We start from the raw sequence: 23232 nt of genomic DNA, 5'->3' as shown, positions 1-23232 counted from the left end.
CAGCAAAGAGCCATATGGGAACACTAGGAAGCCTGCTGCAGAGACTGTGGATGTGTTCAGGAGAGCCGAGCAACAAAATTTATAATATTCTGTATGTGAATTTACAGCCTATCCAACACATTTACACTTCCCACACAGACACGAGTTTATTCAATCAAATCCCTATCCCCCAGTGGCTTTTCACAGTTAACTTTCCAGAGTGTATATGCATTGCACACTCTCCACTCATTCACTACTCACCACACATACCAAAATACTTTCTGCAGGAGGGTTGACAGGAGTACGGGGGAACCTCAGTTTCAGTAAAATGGGTCCAACAGGTAGGAATTAAATCTTTTACCGAGTCCAGGCCTTTGCCTTTGTCCTGACAAGCGGCAAGGAGGTAAAGCACAGCTCTGAGTATGTATGGAGGGGGACAGTCTCCACGGTCCTGTGCTGATAGGAGGAAATTTCTTATGGCTAAAAACAGTTCTGCTTCTGGGACAAACCTGAAGGCAAGGAGATTGGAGTGGAAACAATTAAATTAGGCATGTTTTACCTACTGATACATGGGCTGTAATGGCCACATAACTACTTGCCTTGCATGCTCGTGGCTCACCTGTCCCCAAGGGTGTAGGCAAAGTATGAGAGGAGTATGAAGCAGTGCTGGTGGCTGCAAAGGGACTGATCCAAGGAGAAAGCCTCAGGGTTTTCGGCCAGGAGGAGAAGGCTTTCAGCAACTGTGTAGTTTAATTGAGGCAAACCCTTCTGCAGGAGCTCAGACATCTCTTGCTCTAAATATAAAACTAATATGAGCAGGCAGGCAATGATGGGGAATGTCTATGCATAAGCAGAGAGGAATTGGGGGGGGGAAGGAGAGGGAATTGAAGCACCTGTCTGCCTTTAACTCATTCATATTAAATTAGTGAAGCTCCTGATGTAAGAAATACCAAAGGTGACTTACTACCCCGGTGTGCATACAGTACATGAAGCAGCAAGAGCATGTCCATGATTTGGAATGAATAGAGGTGTGAGACCTGATCTAACAGAGCTGGCTTTGAGGATAAAAAGAGACTTCTGTCTGAGGTTCCCAGCTCTTTGCTGATGCTGCCACTACAGTGACCAACCACTGCTAGGGGAAAAAGTGGCTTTTGTGATGTGGAAACTTTCATCTTATTTATCTGGGACTTACCAAAAATGGAAAGTTGCAGTACAGCCAGGAAAAATAGAGTATGCCAGAGGAAAAAAAAAAAAAAAAGGACCTTAATCTCCAGATAAGGGTGACTCTGGCAATTAATATCATTGTAATTAAGCTCTGCACAGTTGTGCTAATAAATGTCATCAAGTAATAAACAAAATGCACATGAAACATTCATTCAAGTAGGGTCAAACTCTTCAAAAGGCATTCTCTTGACTGTTATCTACTCAGTGGATCAGCTTTAAAAGAGCTAGAAAAAAAATTCTAAATAGAGCTTATATGTGTTGCCTCCCACTTCCCTCCTCCTTTCTTTGCCCCCTTTTTTTTCCTTTGCTTAAATAGAGGCTTGCAGGGCCTCAACCTAAATGAAGCAATGTGTCTCCTTCCCTGAACTTGCCTTCCTGAGCAGAAATTCTCTCCTTCTCTGTGGCAGAGTAAAGGCTCAGGCACAAGTTGAAGAGGAATCTGGAACAGGCCTGATTCAAGGCAGGATTACTGTGAAGAACAGAAAATGAACAAGGCTAGAAACATCCTCTTCACACTTCCACTATCACACACTGCCTGCCAAAACTTCAGTTTACTGACTGGTCATATTCAAGCACCTGCCGTCGTAACAGGACTCCGGGAACCAACCCAGGCTTCCAGGAAAATCAAGAGCTCCCAAAGAACAGCCAGCTCACAGATGCGACAGATGCAGCAGTGGTGACAACAGTGAGCAATTCCAGATGCCTTGGGATGATATGAATAGTGGGGTACTCTCACAATCATCGTATCATGTATCCACATGAAGTCTTGCAAGGGCAGAACCCCTAACTTTACAGAGAATGCTGTACAAGGGTGGATCCTGATATCTAATTTCACTGGCAAACACTGGTAAGGAGTTTGCCAGTGTGAAATATAGTAGCACAATGGTGTTTCCAGGGATGAACCATGAAGAATGTCAATAGAATGTTACCTAAAAGGGTGAGAACAGCTCTATTTCCAAGTACTTCTCTCTCCAATTATTTTGTTGCAGAATAGGATGTAACCAAATATCTTTGCACTGTACCACAGCATCCTTGGTGCCACACACTACTGTATTTAGAGACCTCGGTCACCCCACACACCACTCACAGGCACAAACATCCCCACTTTAATTTCCACGGTGTTAAGCTGGATGAGGGTGCTGTGTATTTTGTTTACTCTTTTAATGAGATACAGTCATAGGGAAGAGGAGGTAAGACATCTCTGCAGAGCAGAAGGGAGACTCCCCCAGTGTTACTCAACCTAGAAATCATAATCTCTGCTACAGAAGACCCTTTGCAAGGCCTCCTGTTGAAGTCTTCCTCCCCCCTCCCACATCTTACGCATTACCACACCCCAGGGAACAAAGGTAGTGGTGATATGTGCCTTGGAAGCCAGAGCTCAGATGGAACTGATGCTACTGTTACTCCTTTACAAAGCACCCACCAACCTCACTCTTCCAAAGTCAGACTGCTTCATCTCTGCACAGCTCACAATGGAGCACAGAATTCTCACAGAGCTGTGAAAATTCACCCTCCCCCTAGCTAACTGCTTCTCCGTTCTCACAGATCCAGCTTTTCCAAAGGCAGCGTTTACAATTTGCCGCAAGATACAACCACTCTTGTGATTCTTAACCTCCCTTCTTGCTTAAATCGGGTGCATTAGATAAGGCCTGATCTGCTTTGCCCTCCGGAAACTTTTGACTCACTCACAATTCACATCGCACAATACCTTTGTACAGAGCAAAATCTGGCCTTCAGCTCCAGCGTCAGTTGGATGAAGGAGGAGGATGCTAGACAGAAAGCAAGACAGAAGTGTCAAAGGAGCACAGAATATTTATGGTAAAAGAAAATAGTAGCCTGGCCCCATAATTATCTCCATGCAAGCCTGCTGAACAAGGCAGGCCATACCCATACGAATACATGTTAGGCCGTCTCTCCCACAATTAACTATTCCAGGTTCGGTTTGTAGGAGAGCACCTGAGCTTTCTTTGTCTTCTCAGAAGGAAAAGGGAAGATTTGACAGCTCTGTATGTTAAGAAGAGGGGAATTCTATGTGTCACCGCTCTGGTGTGCAAAGAGCAAGGAATACAGAGTACATAGGAGTTCTAATCAGCACAGAGAACGTGATCCCACGCTACCACCATACCCAGCTTTTTGGAGAACTTAATCCGCATGTTTGGCACCACGGTAAAGAGGGTATTTAGTGCTGAGATGAAAACCTCCATCACTGTTGAGCTGACAGCCCTTTCCAGGTAGTTCTGTGGAAGGAAGAAAGGATCAGAGGCATGATATGCAATACACACTGAAAGCAGCAGCTTTCTTCCTGCCTCCTGCCCTCTCAGGAAGTTTCCTAAATCCAAGCAGATAGAGTAACAGTTCTACCAAAGTGCCTGGTAGCACTTTGAAAGCAGCTAACGTTCCCCTCAGCCAATGTTACGAGCTACGCTGCTAACGCTGCAAGACATTACAGCAAACATGAAACATTTTCTGGTTCCAGCTGGCCACCAGCCAGGCCCCATTACTGCCCACATTACCCTGGCCATAACTGCTCTTGCAGGTCCGACGGCCAATTCTGCAGCACGGCATACAACACGGGACATATACTTAAGCACAGCTGACTTCAGCAACACTTAATGTAGAGTTTTATAGAGCAGTGGCAAACAGGCATTTAAGTTCTCCACAGAGTCCAGCACTAAAACATTTGGAAGAGAACAACTCAGCTCACTCTTGCAGAAGGTCACTGGACAATTTTACCACAGTCCATTAATTTTTACCCAAATCCAATGCGCAATAAACAGCACTCTGTTTCCAGCTTTGCCAAACTGGACACGCGCTGCGCCTTCCCTTTAGGGCTGACAACAGCAGTGGCCCTGCAGCTGCCTACCAGCAGACTGGTTATAAAACCAAAACATCTCCAAGCCCCCACAGCAACAGCAAGGATCCATACACCTGAAGCTGTGGCAAAGCACCAGTAAAATTTACTCAACGTTTGCAACAGGGCCGCCATGGATTAGATAACATGGCAGGTATGCTATGAGGACTGCACGGTCTGAGGAAAGACACTGCCACCTACATGGAAACTTTATGAATTTCTCCACCCTCTGAGACTAAATGCTCCCATTTTGCATGAACTATATAATACCACATTTGGCTCTGAAGAAGTGGTAAATGTCAGAGCTATTCTGGGTTTACTCTCTTACCTGTACCACCTACTGTTGGTGCTTGAGGGCACCTTTCATAAGGAATAGACCAAGTTTAAAGGAATAGATCAAGTCCAAAAGAAGCCCTACCATGACCATGGGGATGCAGAGACTGTCACAAATCCTCAGCAGGAACTCAGAGAAGTTGCTCAGTGTCTCCTTGCTCTCCGAGCCAGGGGCAGTGAAAGCATTCTCCTGGGCCATGGGGTCACTCTGGAATTCCACTGCTAACCTACAAACACACAGTGGATACCAGAGGAGAGAGGAATCCTCCTCACTAAAGGAAGCCAGGAGACACTGCATTTCCACCAAAACTTTCACCACGAAGGACCCCACAGACACTTGATGGGCTGCAAACATAGGAACCTGGCAATAACACAGAGCTACCTCTTGAGTGAAGCTATTAAAAGTCAGCAGTGTTGCACAAGATGACCACACTTTGGGAAAGGAAGACTTAGCTTCTCTGAACATCTGCTGTGGGAGGTCCTGTTACACGAGTGAAGTTATGCAGCCAGGCCACAGTGCCTAGAGCACAATATAGCAAACCTCAGGAAAATCAGACTGAGGGCCACTCAGCTCATCCAAAAACCATGACAACCTTCAGCACCATCCCAAGACACTGGGTCAGCACAGACAGGCACATCTTCTTCTGACTGAATTCTCTCAGCCAAGCCAAACATAAGCGATGCAAGGCAAAATAACCATGGCGACCAGACTCGCCTAACAGCAGATGTGGTTTCAGACCCAAACTCATCTGTCACCTTTTCCTCTGCAGCTTGGGGTTGAGAGAGAGCTCTCACACAGCAAAACGGGAAAAGTCAGTGACTATAAACCCACGTGCAGTAACAGGTTACAGACATGAGCAACTAACAAGGTCATCATCTGGAGCAGATACGTATCTGTTAAATGGTTAGCCCCTCCAGCAGTGAGACCACGTACCCCAGGGCACAGGAATACAGCTGCACACATACCTTCCCACCGTTCTTGTATCACCACCAGTTTGGGCTAATTTCCAAGCAGTTCTTCACTGGCCAAAACATGAAACTGATAGGTTTGAGTGCAATTTCTTAGCAGACACATACAGGTGTCACAAAATATTCACTGTTACTACATATTCTTGTTGTTTCACTGACAAGTGCCATGCATTGAACCCACCTGTGGTATTTAAGTGGTGGGTTTGGTAAAGGAATTCAGTCACAAGGACAGATGGAGAGACAGACACACACTACCCACCCGCATCCCTCCCTTGTCCTCACCTGCAAGCACTTCTGAAACTTTCCAGGGTGTTGAGCAAGAGCTGGCCCTGTCTCTGAGAAACTCTGCTAAGACTCTGAGACACTGAGAAGAGGAGATCACCCTGTTAAAGGACAGAATTCTTCAAAATCTTGTGTTCACTGTCAGACAAAATGGCTTTCTTCCCTGATAACAGCAGGAGGAGAAGAACATTCTTCATTTCAATCACTTCTTTTACATAGATGCTTCTTTACTATTCTCCTGTCCCCAGGGCAGGCAGAGTTAGAGATTTACTGTGCTCTTCCTAGGGAAGGCAGAATTACAGGGCTACTGATTCTGCACTGCCTTGTCCCTTGGGCAGTATAGTCTGTATTGCCACAGTTTGGTCTAATCTGAGTTTTAATCAGCTCAGCTTCAAACCCTTCTGGGAATACTTGGGTGGTTGGGTTTTTTATTGCGTTTCTTCCAATTACTATTGACTCAGTGCTGAGCAGTTTCTCTCCCTCTTCAGAAATCCTGTAAGTTCTCCACTATGGCTTAGATTTGTAAGCAACTATGCATGTATTGGCCCTTGTTCCCACACAGCATCCTACTGAGTTTAGCCAGAAGCCACCTGCAGTGTCAGAGTTCATCATCTGCCCAAGCTGGGAACCACTTGGAGCTCAAAATTTACCTTTACACCGTAACCTGTTGCAGTGCTCTGCTCTGAATACTGCCGGAGGATGACTTGGCAATGCATTGGGCCTGGCAGTTCAGAACTCTTTACCTTTCCTCAATTGATACTGCAGCACGTTATTACAGTTACAATCACTTCTCCTTTTTCCCCATTAAGGACAGCCTGAATGTCTTTGCTATCTGCCTAATTTCCTTCCGGTAAAGCTTTTTATCCTGACACAAAACCGTGTGTGCAAATAGACGCACCAACATCTACCCATGGGGCAGAAAGCTCTTCTGTCTTCTCCAGGCAGATAAGACAGACGTTTGGTACCAAACAACTTAGGCCTAAAGATAGCTCAGCAGGCATTTGGGGTTCTGGCACCCCCTCAAGATGCTCTTGTCACTCCAAAAATGCAGTCTAAACCTACATGACCCTGAGCCTAGAGTAAGAAGGCTCAGCCCTTGCCTTGTCACTAGTCATCAGTGATGGGAGCTCCCCTCACAGGTGCACAGGTCCCAGCAGCACATCACATTAACTGCGTATTCCAGGAACATATTCCAGGAACATATTCCAGGAACAGGAAGGGATTGGCAGTTCAAATAGCGGCTAGCAACTCCCTTGCTAAGGAATCACTGTGCATACAACGTGACTCTTGGTCTGAAGGCACAGCAAGAGACGTTCATTGCCAAAAAAATAGATTGCGTGATGCAGCCTACAAGCGGGGGCCCAAAGAAGGGGAGGTTCAAATGAACCTAGCAGCACTGAATATATAACGAGAGCAGCATGCTCACTTGGTGCCCCACCAATTTTCACTGATTTAGAAAGAGCACTCACCAGCATCCATCTTCAGCTCCTTCAGAGACAAAGATTGTTAACTTGTCAAGGCATGACGATCAAAAGAAACACCAGAGACCCCAACAGTCACAGGTAAGGGTACAGAACATATGAACAACATCCACGTGCTAGGAGGGTCATCCCTAACCTGCTTGGTCCTACCAACGAGCACAACTCTTGACTTACTGCATGATTCTTGCTACTCTGTGGTGGGGAAAGGTCAGCACATCTCTTCAGCACTGCCTCCAGCAGTTTCTGCAGCTTTTCATACGGGACTGGAGGAGAGCTCAGATGGTCCTTCCTGAACAAGAAGAAAGAAAGACAGCATGCACAGTCCCTGGGGACATTCCATGTGGGAAGGCGACACCAGCAGAAATAACACCCCTTTGGACAGCAGTGTGCCACTGCCATTTCTCTCCAGCACAGCATACTAAGGTCACAAGGTCTGAGTAGTGCCTTCTTGCAGATGTGAGCCCAAACACACCCTCACTACATTTAGTGTCTGCTCCCACTACAATCAGGAAGCCTGTCATTGTTCACAGTCTTATCTGTTTGGATAGGCCAGAGCGTGACACAGCCACAGCAGCTGCAGTTACAGGCCTGCCTGGGATGCTAGGTCCTTGCTGCAGCATCTTGCTGCCTACCACAGCTTCAGTACCCCGGCAGGTGGGTGGGAAGCTAGCTCTGCTATACCCATCCTGCCTCAGCCAGAATTCCCACTGCAGCGCACACTCACCCACACAGACACAAGGGAGTCACAGAGACCAACACTTCTTCAGATCTATCTGAAGAAAAGCCTGTAAATGCATTCCTGCCTACCTCAGAAAAGCTGCCACAGCTTTCACAGCCTCCACTACCACCTCCAGCACTGGGCAGTCCACTGTCTTCATCAAAACATCAATGGCATCTAGACACACACCTCGGTTTGTGAATAACGTGATTTCCACTGGTTGCCTGCAAAGAGGAAATAGAGTAAGCAAGAAGAATATTGTCAGAGTAAGCAACAGTATCACCCTCTCCTTATTTGACCAAATGGACAGCTGAGCTGCGTGGTTCCAACCATGCTTTTCAGTATTCAGAGCCAGCTGCTCTCAAGGATGTAGCCTCAAATTTGATCAGTTGGAGGGTTTGCTACAAAGAGTGAACTTCAGCAGGTCTGGAGCCCTACTATGATGAAAAAAAAATGCAGCCTGGATAACTCTGTGAGTGTACCAGCAAATAGTGACATGAAAAGCACATGAAAAACAGGCTCTGCAAAACAAAGAGATCTCTCTACCTAGGACTTAATTCCGAGACCATCTGCTCTGGCATTTGCAGGTTAATCTGGCAATCCATATTTCTGAGTAAACAAGTAAACACTACCATCCTAGAACAAGGACAAGGCCATGGGAATAATTTCTCTAACAGTCCTGTAGTAATTCTAATGCCAGATGCTGCCAGAAGGGCTGGAACTTTCAAGAACTTAAAAAGTAAACAGGAAAACAAAAACAAAGAAACAAAGAAAAAACAATGGGTTTGACTTTTTTTCTTGATAGTGATCACTTTGGTCATCTGATCACCTTGTGGCCCAACACCTTTGTGCATTCAACATGAGAGCATGGAGGGATGACAAGTCATTAATCCCATTACTGGGCAGAGATGTGCAAATGGCGGACTGTGCTCACGTGGCTCCTGGCAAGTCAGGTACAATCGTTTAAGAAGAGAGAAGACAGGCAGCTACATGTGGAAGAGAGGCACTGATGGCCTGCAGAAGGGCCTATCCAAAGCAAAGCAAGAAAAGGACAGCATGACAGCATCCAGACTGGGAAGCCAGAGTATTCCCTGTTACTCAGTTTTCACAGACATGCCAGACTAAGGCAAGCCAGGAGCACAAGCTCCCATGCACAAATGTAAGAGAAAAGGAAACTTCAGTAGAAATTAAATTTGCAGCTCAGCTTCAGGGCAAAAAGTGAGCAGAGGCAGAACCACTCTTTAGTTACTCAACAGGACCAAATCCAGTTTGACAGTCACTTCACGTTCTGCTGTGAGAAAAGGCTGAGAGGTGGGCAAGGCAGGGAAAAGGCCAGAGAGCTCAGGCACCAGGATCAGCCTCTGGCCCAAGCCATAAGTAATGTGCTGAACTTGAAGTTGTTTCTACTTATACTGTGTTCCTATTAATCCCCTCTATTTCCTTCCTTTAATCACTGACCCTCTGAAGTAAAACACATCGGGGAAAAAAAGTCCTCGCTGACTCATGCAGGGAGGAAGGGATGGAGGAGTGCTGCTGACTCACTCGAGAGGCACAAACCCACTTGCAATATGGTGCACTAGGATGTCTGCAGGGCCTGGAAAAAAATGCATTAAGGACAGCACTCCTGCACCTTCCTGCAGCCTCCTGTCTCCAGAGAGAGACTGTGCCTGCCACTCTGGTTGTGCTGGGAGAGGCAAGGAGCACTCCAGGGAGAGCTACCCACCATTCCTGACACTTCTAACAGTGCAAACAGAGGCAGCACATCCTGTCTGGGTAACACCAGAGCGTGGTGGTCACTTACAGAGCAAGGGAATCCAGCTGCAAGGAAAAACAAGAGAGGTTCCAGGATGAGACCCTTCTCTCCATATGATATAGTTTTAAATAAAGTGACATTTCAAATGTAAGCCTGAGAGAAACAGAATGTGTGCGCTACAAAATTGGAGTAATTGCACAGAGCGTTCCCTTTGTTTTACAAGCATAAATGCTGTAATTAGTGTTTCCCACATTCTGGTTTCTCTTTCTGACAGATCCCACACTAGCATCCTCACGCTGTTCTAATGCAGCTGCTATTCCTTCTCCTTTTTAACCTACCACTTGCTATAAAATTGACTGACATTTCCAAAATTCAGCTCCAGGACTCTCCTGGGGGAGCTAAGTGGTAAAAACAAGACTCTGTCACTACCATGACAGGACAGGAACAAGATCACACAGGCAGGAACAGGAAGCACAGAAGATAAACAAGCCAGGGTATGTTATTCCTTAGCAGAAAACAAGGAAAAAACTGACAGAACACATTAATATTTCAGCCTGGAATTTGTTTTTGCAATTTGAATTTAGCTCAGCTGATGACAGAGGACTAGAAGCCATGGAATGTACATGCTCTGTTTTGTCACTATTTGAGCAGGAGCCAGCCTGCTCAAATACACCTGGACCTTCCTAGTCTTCCCCTCCTGTTCTGTCTACAGCTGAAAGAAGAATTCACCTCCCAGGTTGCCAAGGAAGCAGGGAGATGCCGATATACTGGTGGTTGTATGCACAGAGAGGACAACGTGCTTCAAACACAAAAGCTCTAGCAGTGTAGGTATTTGTCCTTAGACAAAAACCTTAAAAAGCAAAAGCACAACAGTTTCCATTTTGAGGCACCAAACACTGCCTGTGCAAGCCAGATAGAGGGCACTTACTCACCGTTTCAGTATTTCAGTGAAGAGCAGGAGCCCTTGCTTGTGTAACTCCACGTTGTTCAGCAGAAGGACATCTTGGAGACTCCTCACCAGAGATTCAATGCCTGCAATGTTCAAGAGAAGTCACAGAGGGGGGCTTTAATACCCCAAATTCCAGGATGGAAGCAAAATGAACTTTTGAAAGGAAGGAAGATTTAAACAATCATTTTTCTGAGCGACTGGCAGAAACGACTCTCTAAAACACTGTGTTCACTCAGCTCACTGATAACAGACCTTAATCTCCACTGCTGAAGGAAAGTTTGTAAGAATGGAAGGAATTTGGCCTTCCTAAATCCACCCCTGGCATCTCCACAGCAACAGCTAGTAGTAACTGCTGATACTTGGTTACTAGTAACAGTCAGGTTGTACTAACAGTCATCATAACTGGTTATTATAACGGATGCATGCTCATCAGCAACTCATTAGGACAGTGGCACTGTAAATTCAAGCTGCGGCAGACCTCACAAATATATCTGGTGAGTACTCATTTTCAGTCCTTTATAAATCCTGACTGGAAACTGTGATTGTGTGTGAAGTGCTGAAATTCAGCTCGAGGCACAACCAATGCTGGCAGCATTACTTGTGGTCGCTCTGTCGGAAAGGCTGATGACTCACCATAGACTGTGTGACACTTTGAGAAGAAAAGGCGCTCTTCAGTTAGCAGAAGCAGGCAGCAGTACACTGACCAGATGAGAATCTCGCTGTTGCACAAGAGACACTCGAACAGGAATTCTGTGAACACAGGCACACACAAATAAGGGCACCCTGGTAAAAGGCGGTCTGTTCACAGCCTGCACAGCTGCTCCTAGAATGGAGCAGAGGGAGGAGGAGGAAAGCGGGAAGCATAGCAACAGCCATAGGGAAAACTGTTTTATTATGAAATGGCAGGAATGGAGTGGACTCTTGGAGGTATGGCAGTCTTCAAAACAGTGACTGGAGAGCAGAGACCCACAGGCAGGCTTCTTCCCAGCACAAACTTATCCAGCAGGAGCTGAATTGTGGCTCTAACTTTTGGCACAAATGAAGAGCCAAAAGCAAGCTATAACAGACAAAGTGATCTCTTTTTCCTCAGAACTTTTCTATCTCACAAAGAATTTGCAAAAAAACAGCATTTCTGTGTTTTGGGAGTAGAGTGAACCAATGAACCATCTCCCACAGATGGATCCTAAAGCTAGACCTCCTAGACCAAATTCTGTGCACACTTACAGTATTTAGTGGGATAACATGGGAACCCAGACTATTTAGGCCTTGTATCATCTATACTGCATGATGAGCCTTGGCCTCAAGGAATGCCCAAATGCAGAGGAAACTCCATTCTGCCTGTTGACAGCTGCTATTATACTTTCAACTGAAAACTCACTTCTGTTTCTAAGATCGCATTAGACATTTTCACTGATACAAAAAGGTCATTGCATAGATTATGCCAACAGTGGGTCTCATGGAGCCAGGCTGATTCCTAAAACAAACAGACAGGGAGACAAAAAATATGATGCTATTGCACTTCTTTACCTGGGACATCTGCATGGATAAAGGCAGGAGCATATCTGCTGGGGGAGTGAACCAGCACTGCAGCCACACAGTGAGAACTCGCTGCCTGTAACATCTCATCCCTGGTCAACAAAAGCTGATGGGAAGCAAAAGCCAGAAAGAAAAGAGGAAGTCAACCGTGCAGATATGAGTAGGGAACAGTTCCCTATAAATTTTAAAAATTAAAATAACTAAATAAAATCTCTCTCTTTTGGCATGTATTTCACTAATTAAACTTGGTATGGTAAGACAAGGTTACTAGGTTAAATGCACTAAAAAATGCAACATGAGTACTACAATAGAGAATATAAGAATATGTATATACACACACACACACATATATATATACTTATAGAAGTAAAAATAGCTCTGCCCTGATGCTTAGTCTTACTGGCACTACAAGAGTTTCAAGCGATGGTGAGTAAAGCCAGCTGAGGCCACACAGAAAACTTCTCCCCTGCATGATTCAGGAATGACCAATGAGATCAATGGGGGTGTCCCCATTTTCCACTGCAGTCTCTACTGCTAGTCAGTGTTGGCAACAGCAGTTAATTGAATAAAGATTCAATAGAGGCTAGTAAATTTTTACTTCTACCAGCAATTCATCTCAGAACAAGGGATAACCTGTTAGAAAGTCATAGGCTGCATGCTCTAAGACTACTTTATCAATCACCTTTTTGAGAACAAGTGGAAGTGGATTTTCCCCTTCTAAGAAGTCAGAGTTTTCAGATTTCTCCTCTGTCCTTGAATTATTCATAAGAATGGATACAAAATGGTCAGACTTCAGCAGCTCCTTTAGCAAACCTGAAAAAGTGGGAGCAAGAGTGAGCATCATACTGCACATGGGACAGGCTCTTACAGAAATATCTGTATTTAGTTAAAGGACAGCCACACACACACACATATATATATAAAAGCACCCCCAGTATAAAATTATGGAGCACTGTTACAGGTATCGATGGAAATCATCAGTACACATCAGTACAAATTCACAAGGGGTAATGCCTGAGCTCAGCTTTCAAAGGAATCATCATCTTTCTGCAGTGGCTAAGTAGATGATCTAAGGAGCAATCCAATTCTTACTCACCTCCTACAAGAAAAAGGAATTCCCTGGATGGTTTGCAAACAAGTGCCAGGAAGGCTGAAATTATACTCTCCGGCATGTAAATGCAGTTGGAAGCATAAATGCACGAAAACACCGCTTCCACGTTACCTTTTTAACCTGAAGAACATGATGCCCCACACCTGAAGATGATATTTGTTAGACTCCATCCCACTGCCCTACAAAACCCACCTGTCTGTGCATAGCGTTTGCGTTAGAGACTTCTGGGCGTTCACTTATACACAGTGCACATATGCACTTCTCAGCAGCAGGTCTGGGTCATTTGATTACTGTGTGGTAACAGCAAGGGTCAACTGCTTCAAACGAGCAGAAAAACAGCTCTTCTAGGGACCAACCCACATCAGGGCATCTAAACCATCCAAGGATTTCTCCTTTGTTCTAAGCCTCCCCTTGCACCTTGCAGTTTCTCTCAGCAATGCCTTACCCAAACAATTAACCTGAAGCTCCTTTGTCTGAGCATGGCCCAGAGTATTCAAGAAGAGACCACACAGCTTTTCTTCAAAGTGTGCTGAGAGCCTTTCTGTGCCAACAGGAGAGGAGTACAGCTTGCCATACAAGTAGCAGACAGCAGCCTTTACACCTTCGTTTGGGTACATCAAGCCCAACGGTAGATGATCCACTAAAATACCTAGTGTGAGGAACAGCAATTGCAAGCGTTCACACCAATGAACTGACTTTGTTAAAGCAACCCAAGAGGTCTGAACACCACTCCAACTTCTGGGACAAGATTCTTGTGCGACCTTCACAAACTCACACATCGGGGGTGGGGCGGTGCATGCACGCTTACGTGTATTAGGGCTGTGACTACAACCCTTCGGTGGAGCATGGCAGGTTACTCACTGTGCTTTACCACCAGTATATCAGCAAAGACTGGGATGGCATCTGCCAGCTTGCCCAGGAGAGTGAATATGGGCAGGCTGCCTCTCATGGTAGTTGCTTTGCTCAGCTGTAGAGGGGACAGAAAGAAGAAAATGTTTTACGGCTAAGAACACAGCCCAAGGTAGAAATGCACACAGAGCAGCAAGCTCTCTGTGATGTATAATGCTCCAGAACAGGACTTTTCCTAAAGTGGGTCCTCTTCACCATTTAGGATAGATCAGAGGAAAACTCTGAACACACCTATTAAGTCTTCAAAACATAGCAGTGGTCTTTTAATGAATCCAAGAAATCTCTTGCTTATTGTCCCTTTTCTTCCCTTTCCTCCCCAGCTCCTTTATGAGCAGACAAGCCAGCTGAACTTCTCCCCACTTTTACTATTTCCTGATTTTTTGTATCCCGTAGGTCCACCACAAATTTAGGAATAAAGACAGCAAAAGCACGGGCTGGGAAAGCTCCTCGTACCGCTGTCATGGTAAGGGAGGAAAAGAAGAATCTGAGGAAGGCACACAGCTTCATGAGAGCATCATGAAGCCATACAGCTGCAACGCGTCATGGGGACAATAGAAAACTCCAGAGTAGACACCAACAACGCCAAAATCACAGCAGGGGAGCTGGCATTAGGACGCCATGCTACAGCAGAAGCTCCATCTGAGTGCAGTAGCTGCTGTGTTGGAGGGGCTCTCATTCCCATGTCTTCAACCTCTGAAAAACTGAAGGGAAGGGCAGGGAATTCATCTTCACTGACCTCTTTTTGGCTTTCATCCAAAATGCAGCGCAAGTACTGCTCGGACTTCAGCTCCACTACCAGCTGCACCAGAACTAGGCAGAAGAAACAGGATCAGTAACTCACATCGAAGAGCACTCACAATCCATCTTCCACAGGGCTTTAGCAGGCCAGTGAGCAAAGAGCTTAGACATTAAATGAGTGTGGGGTGCTGAGAGATCAGGGTAACGCCAGCAGTCCCAGCGCTATTACTGCTGATAGCCCAGCCGGGGCTCTCTGTGGCAATATTACAGCAATCCTTCTCTAGCAGCACCACAAACCATGCATGGAAATGAACTGCAAGTGACAAACAGAGCATCAGGACACCAAGTAAACATAAGGAACCAGGAAGGGGAGGAAACAAAGCCCTAGTCTGAAACTATTAAAAAAAAATCTGTTAATTGAATAGAGCAGGCTTCCTGCTGTATGAAAACTGGCCTTTGAAAACATCCTTCCGGAGAAGGCATCAGAGCTGTGAGTGTCCTTGGAAGCAGTCTGAGAGCTCCTCCTCCAGCTGCTACTGTCCCTGAGGTCTACCAGCCACTTCTACCGACTGCAGGTATCCCATGCACCTCTCCAGAAAGCAAGGCCCTACTCATCTTTGTTCCCCTTAACTGAGACACTGTGCCCAACGTTGTTCCGTATGACTTGATAAAGCTGGTTTGTATAGATCTTCTTGTCGTGGCATGACTCATTTGAAGCAGAGCACACTCTACAGTAACACATTCTTTTCATTAGTATTCCACGAAATCATCGTAAAAAAATACCAGAGACTTCTAGGTTCATTGTCTCTTGGTATACCCAGGGCAACAGTGCAGGTTTATCTAGGAGACCTACTTTAGCTAAAGAGCTACACCTCTCAGCAGAGGCATAGCTCGAGGCAGGTGATATATAGATGGTTTAATGGTCCTTGCTTGCCCAGAACTCTCAGAATTACAAAGAATTTTCAAGAATTGGGTGTCATTAAGTTAAAATTCCTCTGTTCGAGAGCATCTGTCTCTCAGCAGAACCATATCATGGCAGAATGACCTCTCACCTTTGGAACACCGTTTCAACCACATGACTGAAAACTTACACCCCTCTGAAAGGAGCTGGTCACATCTCCTTTCACCTCTCATAGCTGGACAGTAGGAAATCCTTGCTCTGCAGATAACCACTAGACTCAGCAGAGATACCCAAGGATAACTGGACTGCAGAGATCCCTTCTCAGACCTGCAGGCACTTCCTTCAGAACAGAAATGAAGGACTGCTCACAAAGAGGAACCTGGAGCCTGTACAGCTAAACCCCAGATACTATTCTGAGGAGAAAGCACTAGATCCAAAAGCTCACTGAAGCCAACGGGAAGATTTCCATTTGCTTTAATGAGACTTCAGTCTGGTCCAAAGATGGAGCTTTGTTTACCACTGTTAACAATCTGATACTAAATTCAAGGGGCATGCAGAACTTGTCAGAGAAATGCTAATGTTTAAATCTGCATGCACTTCTTCCCTACCCTCACCCTTCCTCCCCCCAAATACTGGCACAGCCTGCTTGTCACTCTTGCAGTTGAAAGAAAACAGATGCTCCCCCCAGTTCCAACCGTGCAGAAGCTGAACATCTCACTCACGCTACCAGGCAAGATGGACCCTTCTTCACAAACCGCCAGTGGCTGAGACATGACATCTGCTTCTCACCTTCTATGAATTGGTCCTGGGCATCGCTGTCTTCCACGGAATGGCACATCCCTAAAAGATAAACCACAATCAACTGCGGAACTCGTTCCTGCTTGTGATAAATAATGCTGTAAACGCTTTTTGTAAAAAGAGCTGCAAATTCTTTCAGTACTGCTTTGTTTCCCCCTACACGAGACCAACTTGACTTTGTCAGAGGAGGCTGGATACTCTCAAGGAGTATTTTGTAAAAGGGCCCCTTTAACCAGGACAAAGGGACCATGAGGCACTCGGTTCTCTTGTATTTTTTTTTACAAGATTGCTTTTACTCTTGTACTTTATAGCTGAAGTCAGTGGCTCCACCTATGTAGGTAAATATGAAACTGCAAATGTTACCCTGCACGTACCCAGCAGTATTCATCTGAATTACAGCACTCCAGAACAACACAAGTTAGAGCCCAGCTGTGAGATGTCCTATCTCTGAGAACAGCATTCTCCCTCCACGGTACTGAAAACGCTGAGACTACATTGAAACACTAGGTTTAAGGCATATGGAAACGATTCCAACACTAAATTGAAGCTGTTATTAGGCACCGTTTTCCAAGTTATTTGCACAATTAGGCAACAAATGAGAACAAACCGCTGACTCACTTTGCTGTTTCTTCTCGGGAAGAGCAGTCAGGCACTGGGACGGGTTGCCCAGGGAGGAGGTGGAGTCCCCATCCCTGGGGGTGTTCAAGGAAAGGTTGGACCTGATGCTTAGGGACATGGTTTAGTGGGTGACATTGGTGGAAGGGGGGTGGTTGGACCAGATGATCATGGAGGTCTTTTCCAACCTTAATGATTCTGTGATTCTAACCCTACCTCTCAGCTCCTTCCAACTTCAGGCATCTCCAGCACTGACCAGCCTGGTTCAGAACCTACTTCTGCCACACCACACCAGCTGAAAATTACCATCCACTCGTAAGTAATTCTCCACACTACACCTCTGTTCTCTGAGCCCTCTCTCTTCTGCCTGTGCTTAACCTAATATTCTCTCTCCTGCTTCCTCCACAGCATTGCTTAAACCTTTGGGGGTCCTTCTTACACTCTTGCATCAAATGTATCCTTGGTTCATTTAAGTTCAATCCGTAACATACGTATTGTTCTTTGCTGTACCCCAAGCCTAGACTGGGATTCCAACTGTTCCACGAGTTACACCAAGTACAGCAAAATCCCACAGCTGTCCCCCCCAAAATGTAATTGTATTCTCAGAGAGACTGATTACTTATAATTAGAAACGAACACTGAAATGCAAGTACAGCTCCCCATCTTCTGGGGCATTTAGCATTCGGATCATACAGTGTAGGACGGAATTGGCATAAGCACTGCCCCCTCCACACCTGCACAGGACCGTGTGTGCAGGCAGCACTCGGTAAAGCTGTGTGCAACTCAGAAAACCAAACCTGCACAAAGTAACAAAACCGTTTCCAGCACGCGCACAGCAGAGGTTGTGCTGGGAATCCAAGTGGGAAAATGCTGCTTGAATTATTCAGTGTGTCATGGGAGGGGAAGGGCGAAACAAGAAGTATCTGTGATGTGCAGCTGGGATCGTGGACTTAAAGGAATCCGCTATATTTGCTCTTTGAAGGCACCTGCATTCATACCTTGCACCTTTCTCTTCCTGCCTTCCTGTTTCCTCATTAACACCAGTATTTTTTCTCTGACAAGATTTAACACATTTCAAAAACCAACAGCACTGCTATGAAAAGAAAAACCAGTCGGAGATGTTCAAGATCTGAGAGGCTGTTACTGGAAAGGCCCTTTCTGACACCCCTCTGAACCCTGCATTCTGCTGCCAGGCTAACCCCCCAGAAAGCAGCAGGCACCACAGACCTACAGCTACCAGAATTTCTACAAATCTAAGATGATGGTGTGAAAAAATAAAACGACTGTATAGATTACTGCTTTGCATATTTGATATTGGATCCTGCAGCACCCTTCTAAGCTCACGCTTTCATTTCTGTGTGAACCTTCACGTAACGCCGAGTTCAGCAAGACGAGAAAGCAGCGAGGCGTGAGAGCACGGCGGAGGGCAGCCTGAGAAGGGCCATGAGCACTCTGTTCTCCAGGAAGACTACAAAGAAATGTCAGGAAAATTGCAGGAGCTTTATTAATGCGCCAGCTCTGCTCCTCGGGGAGCAGGGTAATTAATTAACCTCTTCCAAGCAGTTTTCCATGGGGAGCAACTACGCCTAGCAGTGCTGGTGGAAGCATGGAATGGGGTAACTTGTCTCCTAATGTTTCTTTTTCTAACCCGTTTGAAATGTGGAGAAACCTCACGTTTTCACGCCTATCCCCCCAAAAGGCACCTGCCTTCTCCCTGGCACGGCCCAAGGGAGCTCTTACCGAAGAGGGTTCCTACCAAAGAGGTGCAGACCCTCTCGTCCAGTGCCAACAGCTGGATGACGGGCAGCGCCTGCCAGGCCAGGGCATCGCGCAGCCGGGACAGCGCGTGCTTCTTCCGCACCAGCTGCGGGTGGGAGAGGACAAACCCGTCAGGGAGAGACAGGACAACCCGTCGGGGAAAGGACAAACCCGTCAGGGAGAGGACAACCCGTTAATGCTTTGGCCTGGGATAAAGCTCAGCACCACCCCAGGGCTGCCTGCCCCGAGCCCCCTCAGCCCATGACCGCAAACCCCAGGCTGTGAGGGGTGAATGCGGGGGAACAGGGGGAGGCAGTGGGGTCTGCGCTGCCCACCGAGGCCTCGCCATCGCCCAGGGTGCCCATGGCGCAGGCGAGGCAGAGCGGCGGGCGGAGGGGCAGCGCCCAGCCCGCAGTGTGGCGGCCGCACGCCCCCGCCGCCATCACGCGGCCGCCGCCGCCATCAGCTCGGCCCCGCCGGGCCGCGGCCGCATGCGCAGGGCGGCGGCGGTCGCGACATGGCGGCGGCGACATGGCGGCCGGGCCGGGCTCGGCGGAGCCGCCGCTCGTCCCGCAGCGGGGTCTGGGAGGGGAAGGGAGCTTCGTCCGGCCCCGCAGCCCCTCGGAGCGCAGCGGGAGGGCGCTACGGGGCTCGGTGACCGCCGCCGGGGCAGCGGGGGCGGCGTAAGGCGGCGCTGCGCCGGCACGGAAGGCGAGGAAGGAGGGGCGGCCCCGCGCTGCCCGCCCCTTCCCGCTGCCGTCCCCTCAGTTCCGGCGAGGCGAGGCGGGCCGGGCCGCTGCGCCGGGGCTCTGCGCCTCATCCTCGTCCTCCTCCTCCTCCTCGCTCCCTCACGCACCGGGCTGCCGCCGCCATGGTGAGCGGGGCCGGGGTGGGCGCGATGTGGGGGGGTGAGGCCGGGGCTGGGGGTCCCGGCCCCGCTTCCCTGCCCCGGGCCCGGCCCGGCGGCGGCGGGCGGGGAGCACGTGGAGGCCGGGCTGCGGGGCCGGCCGGTCCCGGCGGCCCCGGGGGGCTCTGGAGGCAGCGCGGCCGGGCCCCCGGCGCCGAAAGGGTTCCTTTTGTGTGGGGTTTGTGGTGCTGAACGCCTGGAGGCTGCCCGCTGGGTGGCTGCTGCTGGTTTGTGGGGAGTGTTTTTTTTTAAATTATAAATTCAGCGCAGAAACGTGAGGTGACCTCAGCAGCCAGTGTATGTGGTAGGCTATCTAGTGCTCTGAACATGCTCCTTTGCTCCTGATGTAACGCTCTGCACTTTCTCCTTCCTCTAGAGCGAGGCAGAAGTGAACCCCAAAGCCTACCCGCTGGCGGACGCACAGCTCACCAAAACGCTGCTGGATCTTGTGCAGCAGTCCTGCAACTATAAGCAGCTTCGCAAGGGAGCCAATGAAGGTGAGACCTCCCTCTTGAAAAGGGTGCTAGAAATGCTGGGTTTATTGCAAGGATTCTCTGAGAAGCTGTGGCTAGAGACTATTTTGTCTCCAGCTGTGGGCCAATGACTTCATATAAATCTGGCTGTTGTATCTTTCTCCTCCTTCCTCCTTAGAGCCTACTTAAGCAATATTCAGGCACAGAACAAAGCTTTCCAATGTTCACACACAGTTCTGGTAGAAGCTCAAACTGTATTGTTCATGTGTGTGCTGTGATCATACATGAGCAGCCCTGTGCTGGCCTCACTTGTTTGTGAATCTCTCCTGTGCTTGAGGGCAGAGCTGGGCACAGTACCCCAGGTGTGACCCTGTGAATAATCCCTTCCCTAGGATCTGTTACTTGTACTCCAAAGGCCAGCCTTCATCCTTGCATGAGTGCACTGCTGAGCACAGCTCTGTTCAGCCTGCACTTGAAGCTGCCTTGGTTCTGTTCCATGGTCCTATAGCTGCTGGTTTTCTTTGGCCTGTCCTCTTGTTAGATTTTCTTCTTGCTCATGCTAATTTCAGCATCTCCTAGTGTTATTTTTCATTAGATGTGCATTACAGAAGGACCTAGATTTACTCTTCAGTTTCTTTTATAGCCACGAAAACGCTGAACCGAGGAATAGCGGAGTTCATTGTGATGGCTGCTGACGCTGAGCCCTTGGAGATCATCCTGCACCTCCCTCTTCTCTGCGAGGACAAGAATGTGCCTTACGTGTTCGTGCGCTCCAAGCAGGCCCTGGGCCGGGCTTGCGGTGTTTCCCGGCCCGTCATCGCCTGTTCAATCACCATCAAGGAGGGATCACAGCTAAAGCCCCAGATCCAGTCTGTCCAGCAAGCTATAGAAAGACTGTTGGTCTAAATGCCTATGATTTCAAGTGTGTGTGGAATGGGTAAAAGATGAAGTCAGGGGGAATTATTGTCTAGCTTTAGTTGGTGATGATAGAGTTTTTATACCAGTGTTCCATTTCAAAACACCACCTTTTTGTTTAATAGCGGCTTAATTCTTAAAGTGTCTCTGCCTCTTCTTCCCCCTCTTTTCTCTTATTCCACTCCAACATCGTCCTTCTCATTGTAATACTTATTGAAAAGTGGTTGTACAATTGTATTTACTGTTGGATGTTCAAAAGAAAAAAAAAATCCCTCCCCCTATCTCCATGTCTGCCTGCTCAGGGCTTTTTTAACCTGTTAGTTTCCTTTGTGTTAGAGTATTTCTGCTAAGCTTCAGCCTCTAACAGGTGTGAGTGTCTTTGTGCTTCAGAAGGGTTTAGTCTACAGAGGACAAGGCGTGTTGGTTCCCCAGTACGATGCAGGTATTCGGGCTGCTGGAGTTGTTCTGAAGGAAGCAGCATGGACCCTGTATAAGGCAGTGGCTACTGTGTAGCAGCAGGTGGAGCCCAGATCAGTACCCATAGCACAACCACCTCTCTCCAGGCCAGACAACAGACTTCTGGAAAAGCTGTACGGGGAGCGGAAATCTTACAGCAGTGCACAAGGGGAAATGTCTTAATTTCACTTATTTTTAAATACTGTCTTTTTAAGAAAATAAAAGTGCTGACAAAGCTAAACACAGGAATGTCCATAATTGTCGTTCCCTTGGGGAAGCATTTGCCACTAACTGAAGCGTTCCTACTTGTAAAGCTAAATTGCTCGGAGATTGCCTAAAGGCTGCTGCAGTGTGGTAGTTCATCCTCTGGTTTCCTTTGCATGGATTGTATCGATGACCTGCAAAGCTTGGGCTTCCTAGGATTTTTAAGTACAAAATGTGGTAGAGAGCATCTTGCTGTGGCTGACAAGTACCATACATCTGGCAAATCATAAAAAGGATCCCATGCTTTGAGGGATGCTACTGCACTATGGTCATCTAAGTAAAGATCGATGCTTTAAGTCATGGCCGGAACAACAGAGCAAGTAATTTTTCAGATAATACAACTCGTGGCTCAAGAAGAGAATGATAGGTGACCTCCTGATCTGGAAAAGCGTGAAGCACCATCAGCGTTTTGGATTGGTGGTGGTTTTACAGTTAGCTGTATTTAAATTGTGTAATAAATCCAATTCCTTGTCTGAGCAGAAGAGTAAACCTCCGTGTTGGAGCAGATCACACCAAACACGTTTGCAGCATGCCTGGACTTCTAACGGTTGGAAGTTTATCCCCAGGCTTTTGGCTCCTTACGTGGCTACCTGGCTCAGTTGTGCTTCTCACCTTTCCAAAATGGAAAGGAAAGCTAGAGTAGAAAGACTGAGTGGTACAACAACAGAAGGGAAAATAAGTTCTGTAATGTTTCCACAGAGGTACCAACTACATACCTCTATCAAGTACATCCCAAGCAGATGAAACCATCTCACAAAGAGACTTAAATCATGTTTGTGTATTTTTATAAATGGCTGATAAATTCACCTCAGCAAGGACGTTACTGTTGAGTCAATACAAAGATTTTGGAGTCCTATTGTTTGTAGGAATTTTAGAAAAGCTGCTGTTCCCTGATGCTGATTGTTGAGCTAGTTGTGCTTAAAAGCACAACTTTGCAAAGGACTTGCCCTCTCTGTACTGTGCCAAAACACCTGATGTAAAACAAAGCACATAAGGAGCATAAATAAAGGATTCTTGAGCAAGCCGAACTGTCTTCATTTTCTGCTCAGAAGCTTTCTACCTCCATCCTTGTTAAACTTCTGCCTAATGTAATAGCCTGCTTTAAGAAAAAAAGGGAAATGTAATAACCCAGACAAAATGTGCCATAATCATCTAAAGCCTGGAACATATTGCGCTCGGGGGTTAGCAAGCCAAGACAGAAGTTAACAAGGGCAACCAGGAAAGGAAAATTCACAGAATTAAGGACAGAGTAGACTCACTATTACAAGTCTTGCTAAGACAAGCGTTTACACTAACTTCTCCTAAGGGCAAA

At 47.1% G+C, this 23232-nt stretch overlaps 3 protein-coding genes across 5 annotated transcripts in view; 2 read left to right on the top strand and 1 right to left on the bottom strand.

The window, feature by feature from the left end:
* Positions 1-19348, bottom strand: part of LOC118156925 (meiosis inhibitor protein 1-like) — a 35363-nt gene extending 16015 nt beyond the window's left edge. The window contains exons 1-19 of one of the 3 annotated variants that reach the window (XM_035311154.1): positions 19241-19348; positions 18888-19011; positions 16524-16574; positions 14832-14905; positions 14048-14153; positions 13632-13835; positions 12758-12888; positions 12067-12181; positions 11173-11289; positions 10523-10622; positions 7927-8061; positions 7294-7408; positions 5639-5739; positions 4473-4614; positions 3329-3440; positions 2912-2972; positions 1575-1672; positions 599-773; positions 341-488 (exon numbers count right to left, since the gene is read on the bottom strand). In XM_035311154.1, coding sequence (XP_035167045.1) covers positions 341-488; positions 599-773; positions 1575-1672; positions 2912-2972; positions 3329-3440; positions 4473-4614; positions 5639-5739; positions 7294-7408; positions 7927-8061; positions 10523-10622; positions 11173-11289; positions 12067-12181; positions 12758-12888; positions 13632-13835; positions 14048-14153; positions 14832-14905; positions 16524-16574; positions 18888-19011; positions 19241-19348 — 2217 coding nt within the window. Of the gene's footprint in view, positions 1-340; positions 489-598; positions 774-1574; positions 1673-2911; positions 2973-3328; positions 3441-4472; positions 4615-5638; positions 5740-7293; positions 7409-7926; positions 8062-10522; positions 10623-11172; positions 11290-12066; positions 12182-12757; positions 12889-13631; positions 13836-14047; positions 14154-14831; positions 14906-14936; positions 15152-16523; positions 16575-16674; positions 16799-18887; positions 19012-19240 lie in introns of those variants that run through there. The other 2 variants (XM_035311155.1, XM_035311157.1) reach the window with 2 other exon arrangements.
* Positions 19349-19622: 274 nt separating this feature from the next.
* On the top strand, positions 19623-22945 carry LOC118156928 (NHP2-like protein 1). The gene is made up of 3 exons (XM_035311160.1): positions 19623-19779; positions 20189-20309; positions 20929-22945. The coding sequence occupies exons 1-3, from the start codon at positions 19777-19779 to the stop codon at positions 21189-21191; spliced, it is 387 nt and encodes a 128-aa protein (XP_035167051.1). The 5' UTR covers positions 19623-19776; the 3' UTR covers positions 21192-22945.
* Positions 19840-23232, top strand: part of LOC118156927 (desumoylating isopeptidase 1) — a 28478-nt gene continuing 25085 nt past the window's right edge. The window contains exon 1 of the mRNA XM_035311159.1: positions 19840-19863. The gene's annotated coding sequence lies outside the window, so the exon portion shown is untranslated. The remainder of the gene's footprint in view (positions 19864-23232) is intronic.

Source organism: Oxyura jamaicensis (assembly GCF_011077185.1).
Source record: "Oxyura jamaicensis isolate SHBP4307 breed ruddy duck chromosome 1 unlocalized genomic scaffold, BPBGC_Ojam_1.0 oxy1_random_OJ106551, whole genome shotgun sequence".
Lineage (NCBI taxonomy): Eukaryota > Metazoa > Chordata > Aves > Anseriformes > Anatidae > Oxyura > Oxyura jamaicensis.
This window is presented reverse-complemented; position numbering and strand designations above follow the sequence as displayed.

Excerpts from the sequence above, each read along its gene's own strand:
- LOC118156928 (XM_035311160.1), top strand. Across the intron at positions 20,310-20,928 it reads TCGCAAGGGAGCCAATGAAG|CCACGAAAACGCTGAACCGA; the intron begins GTGAGACCTCCC and ends TTTCTTTTATAG.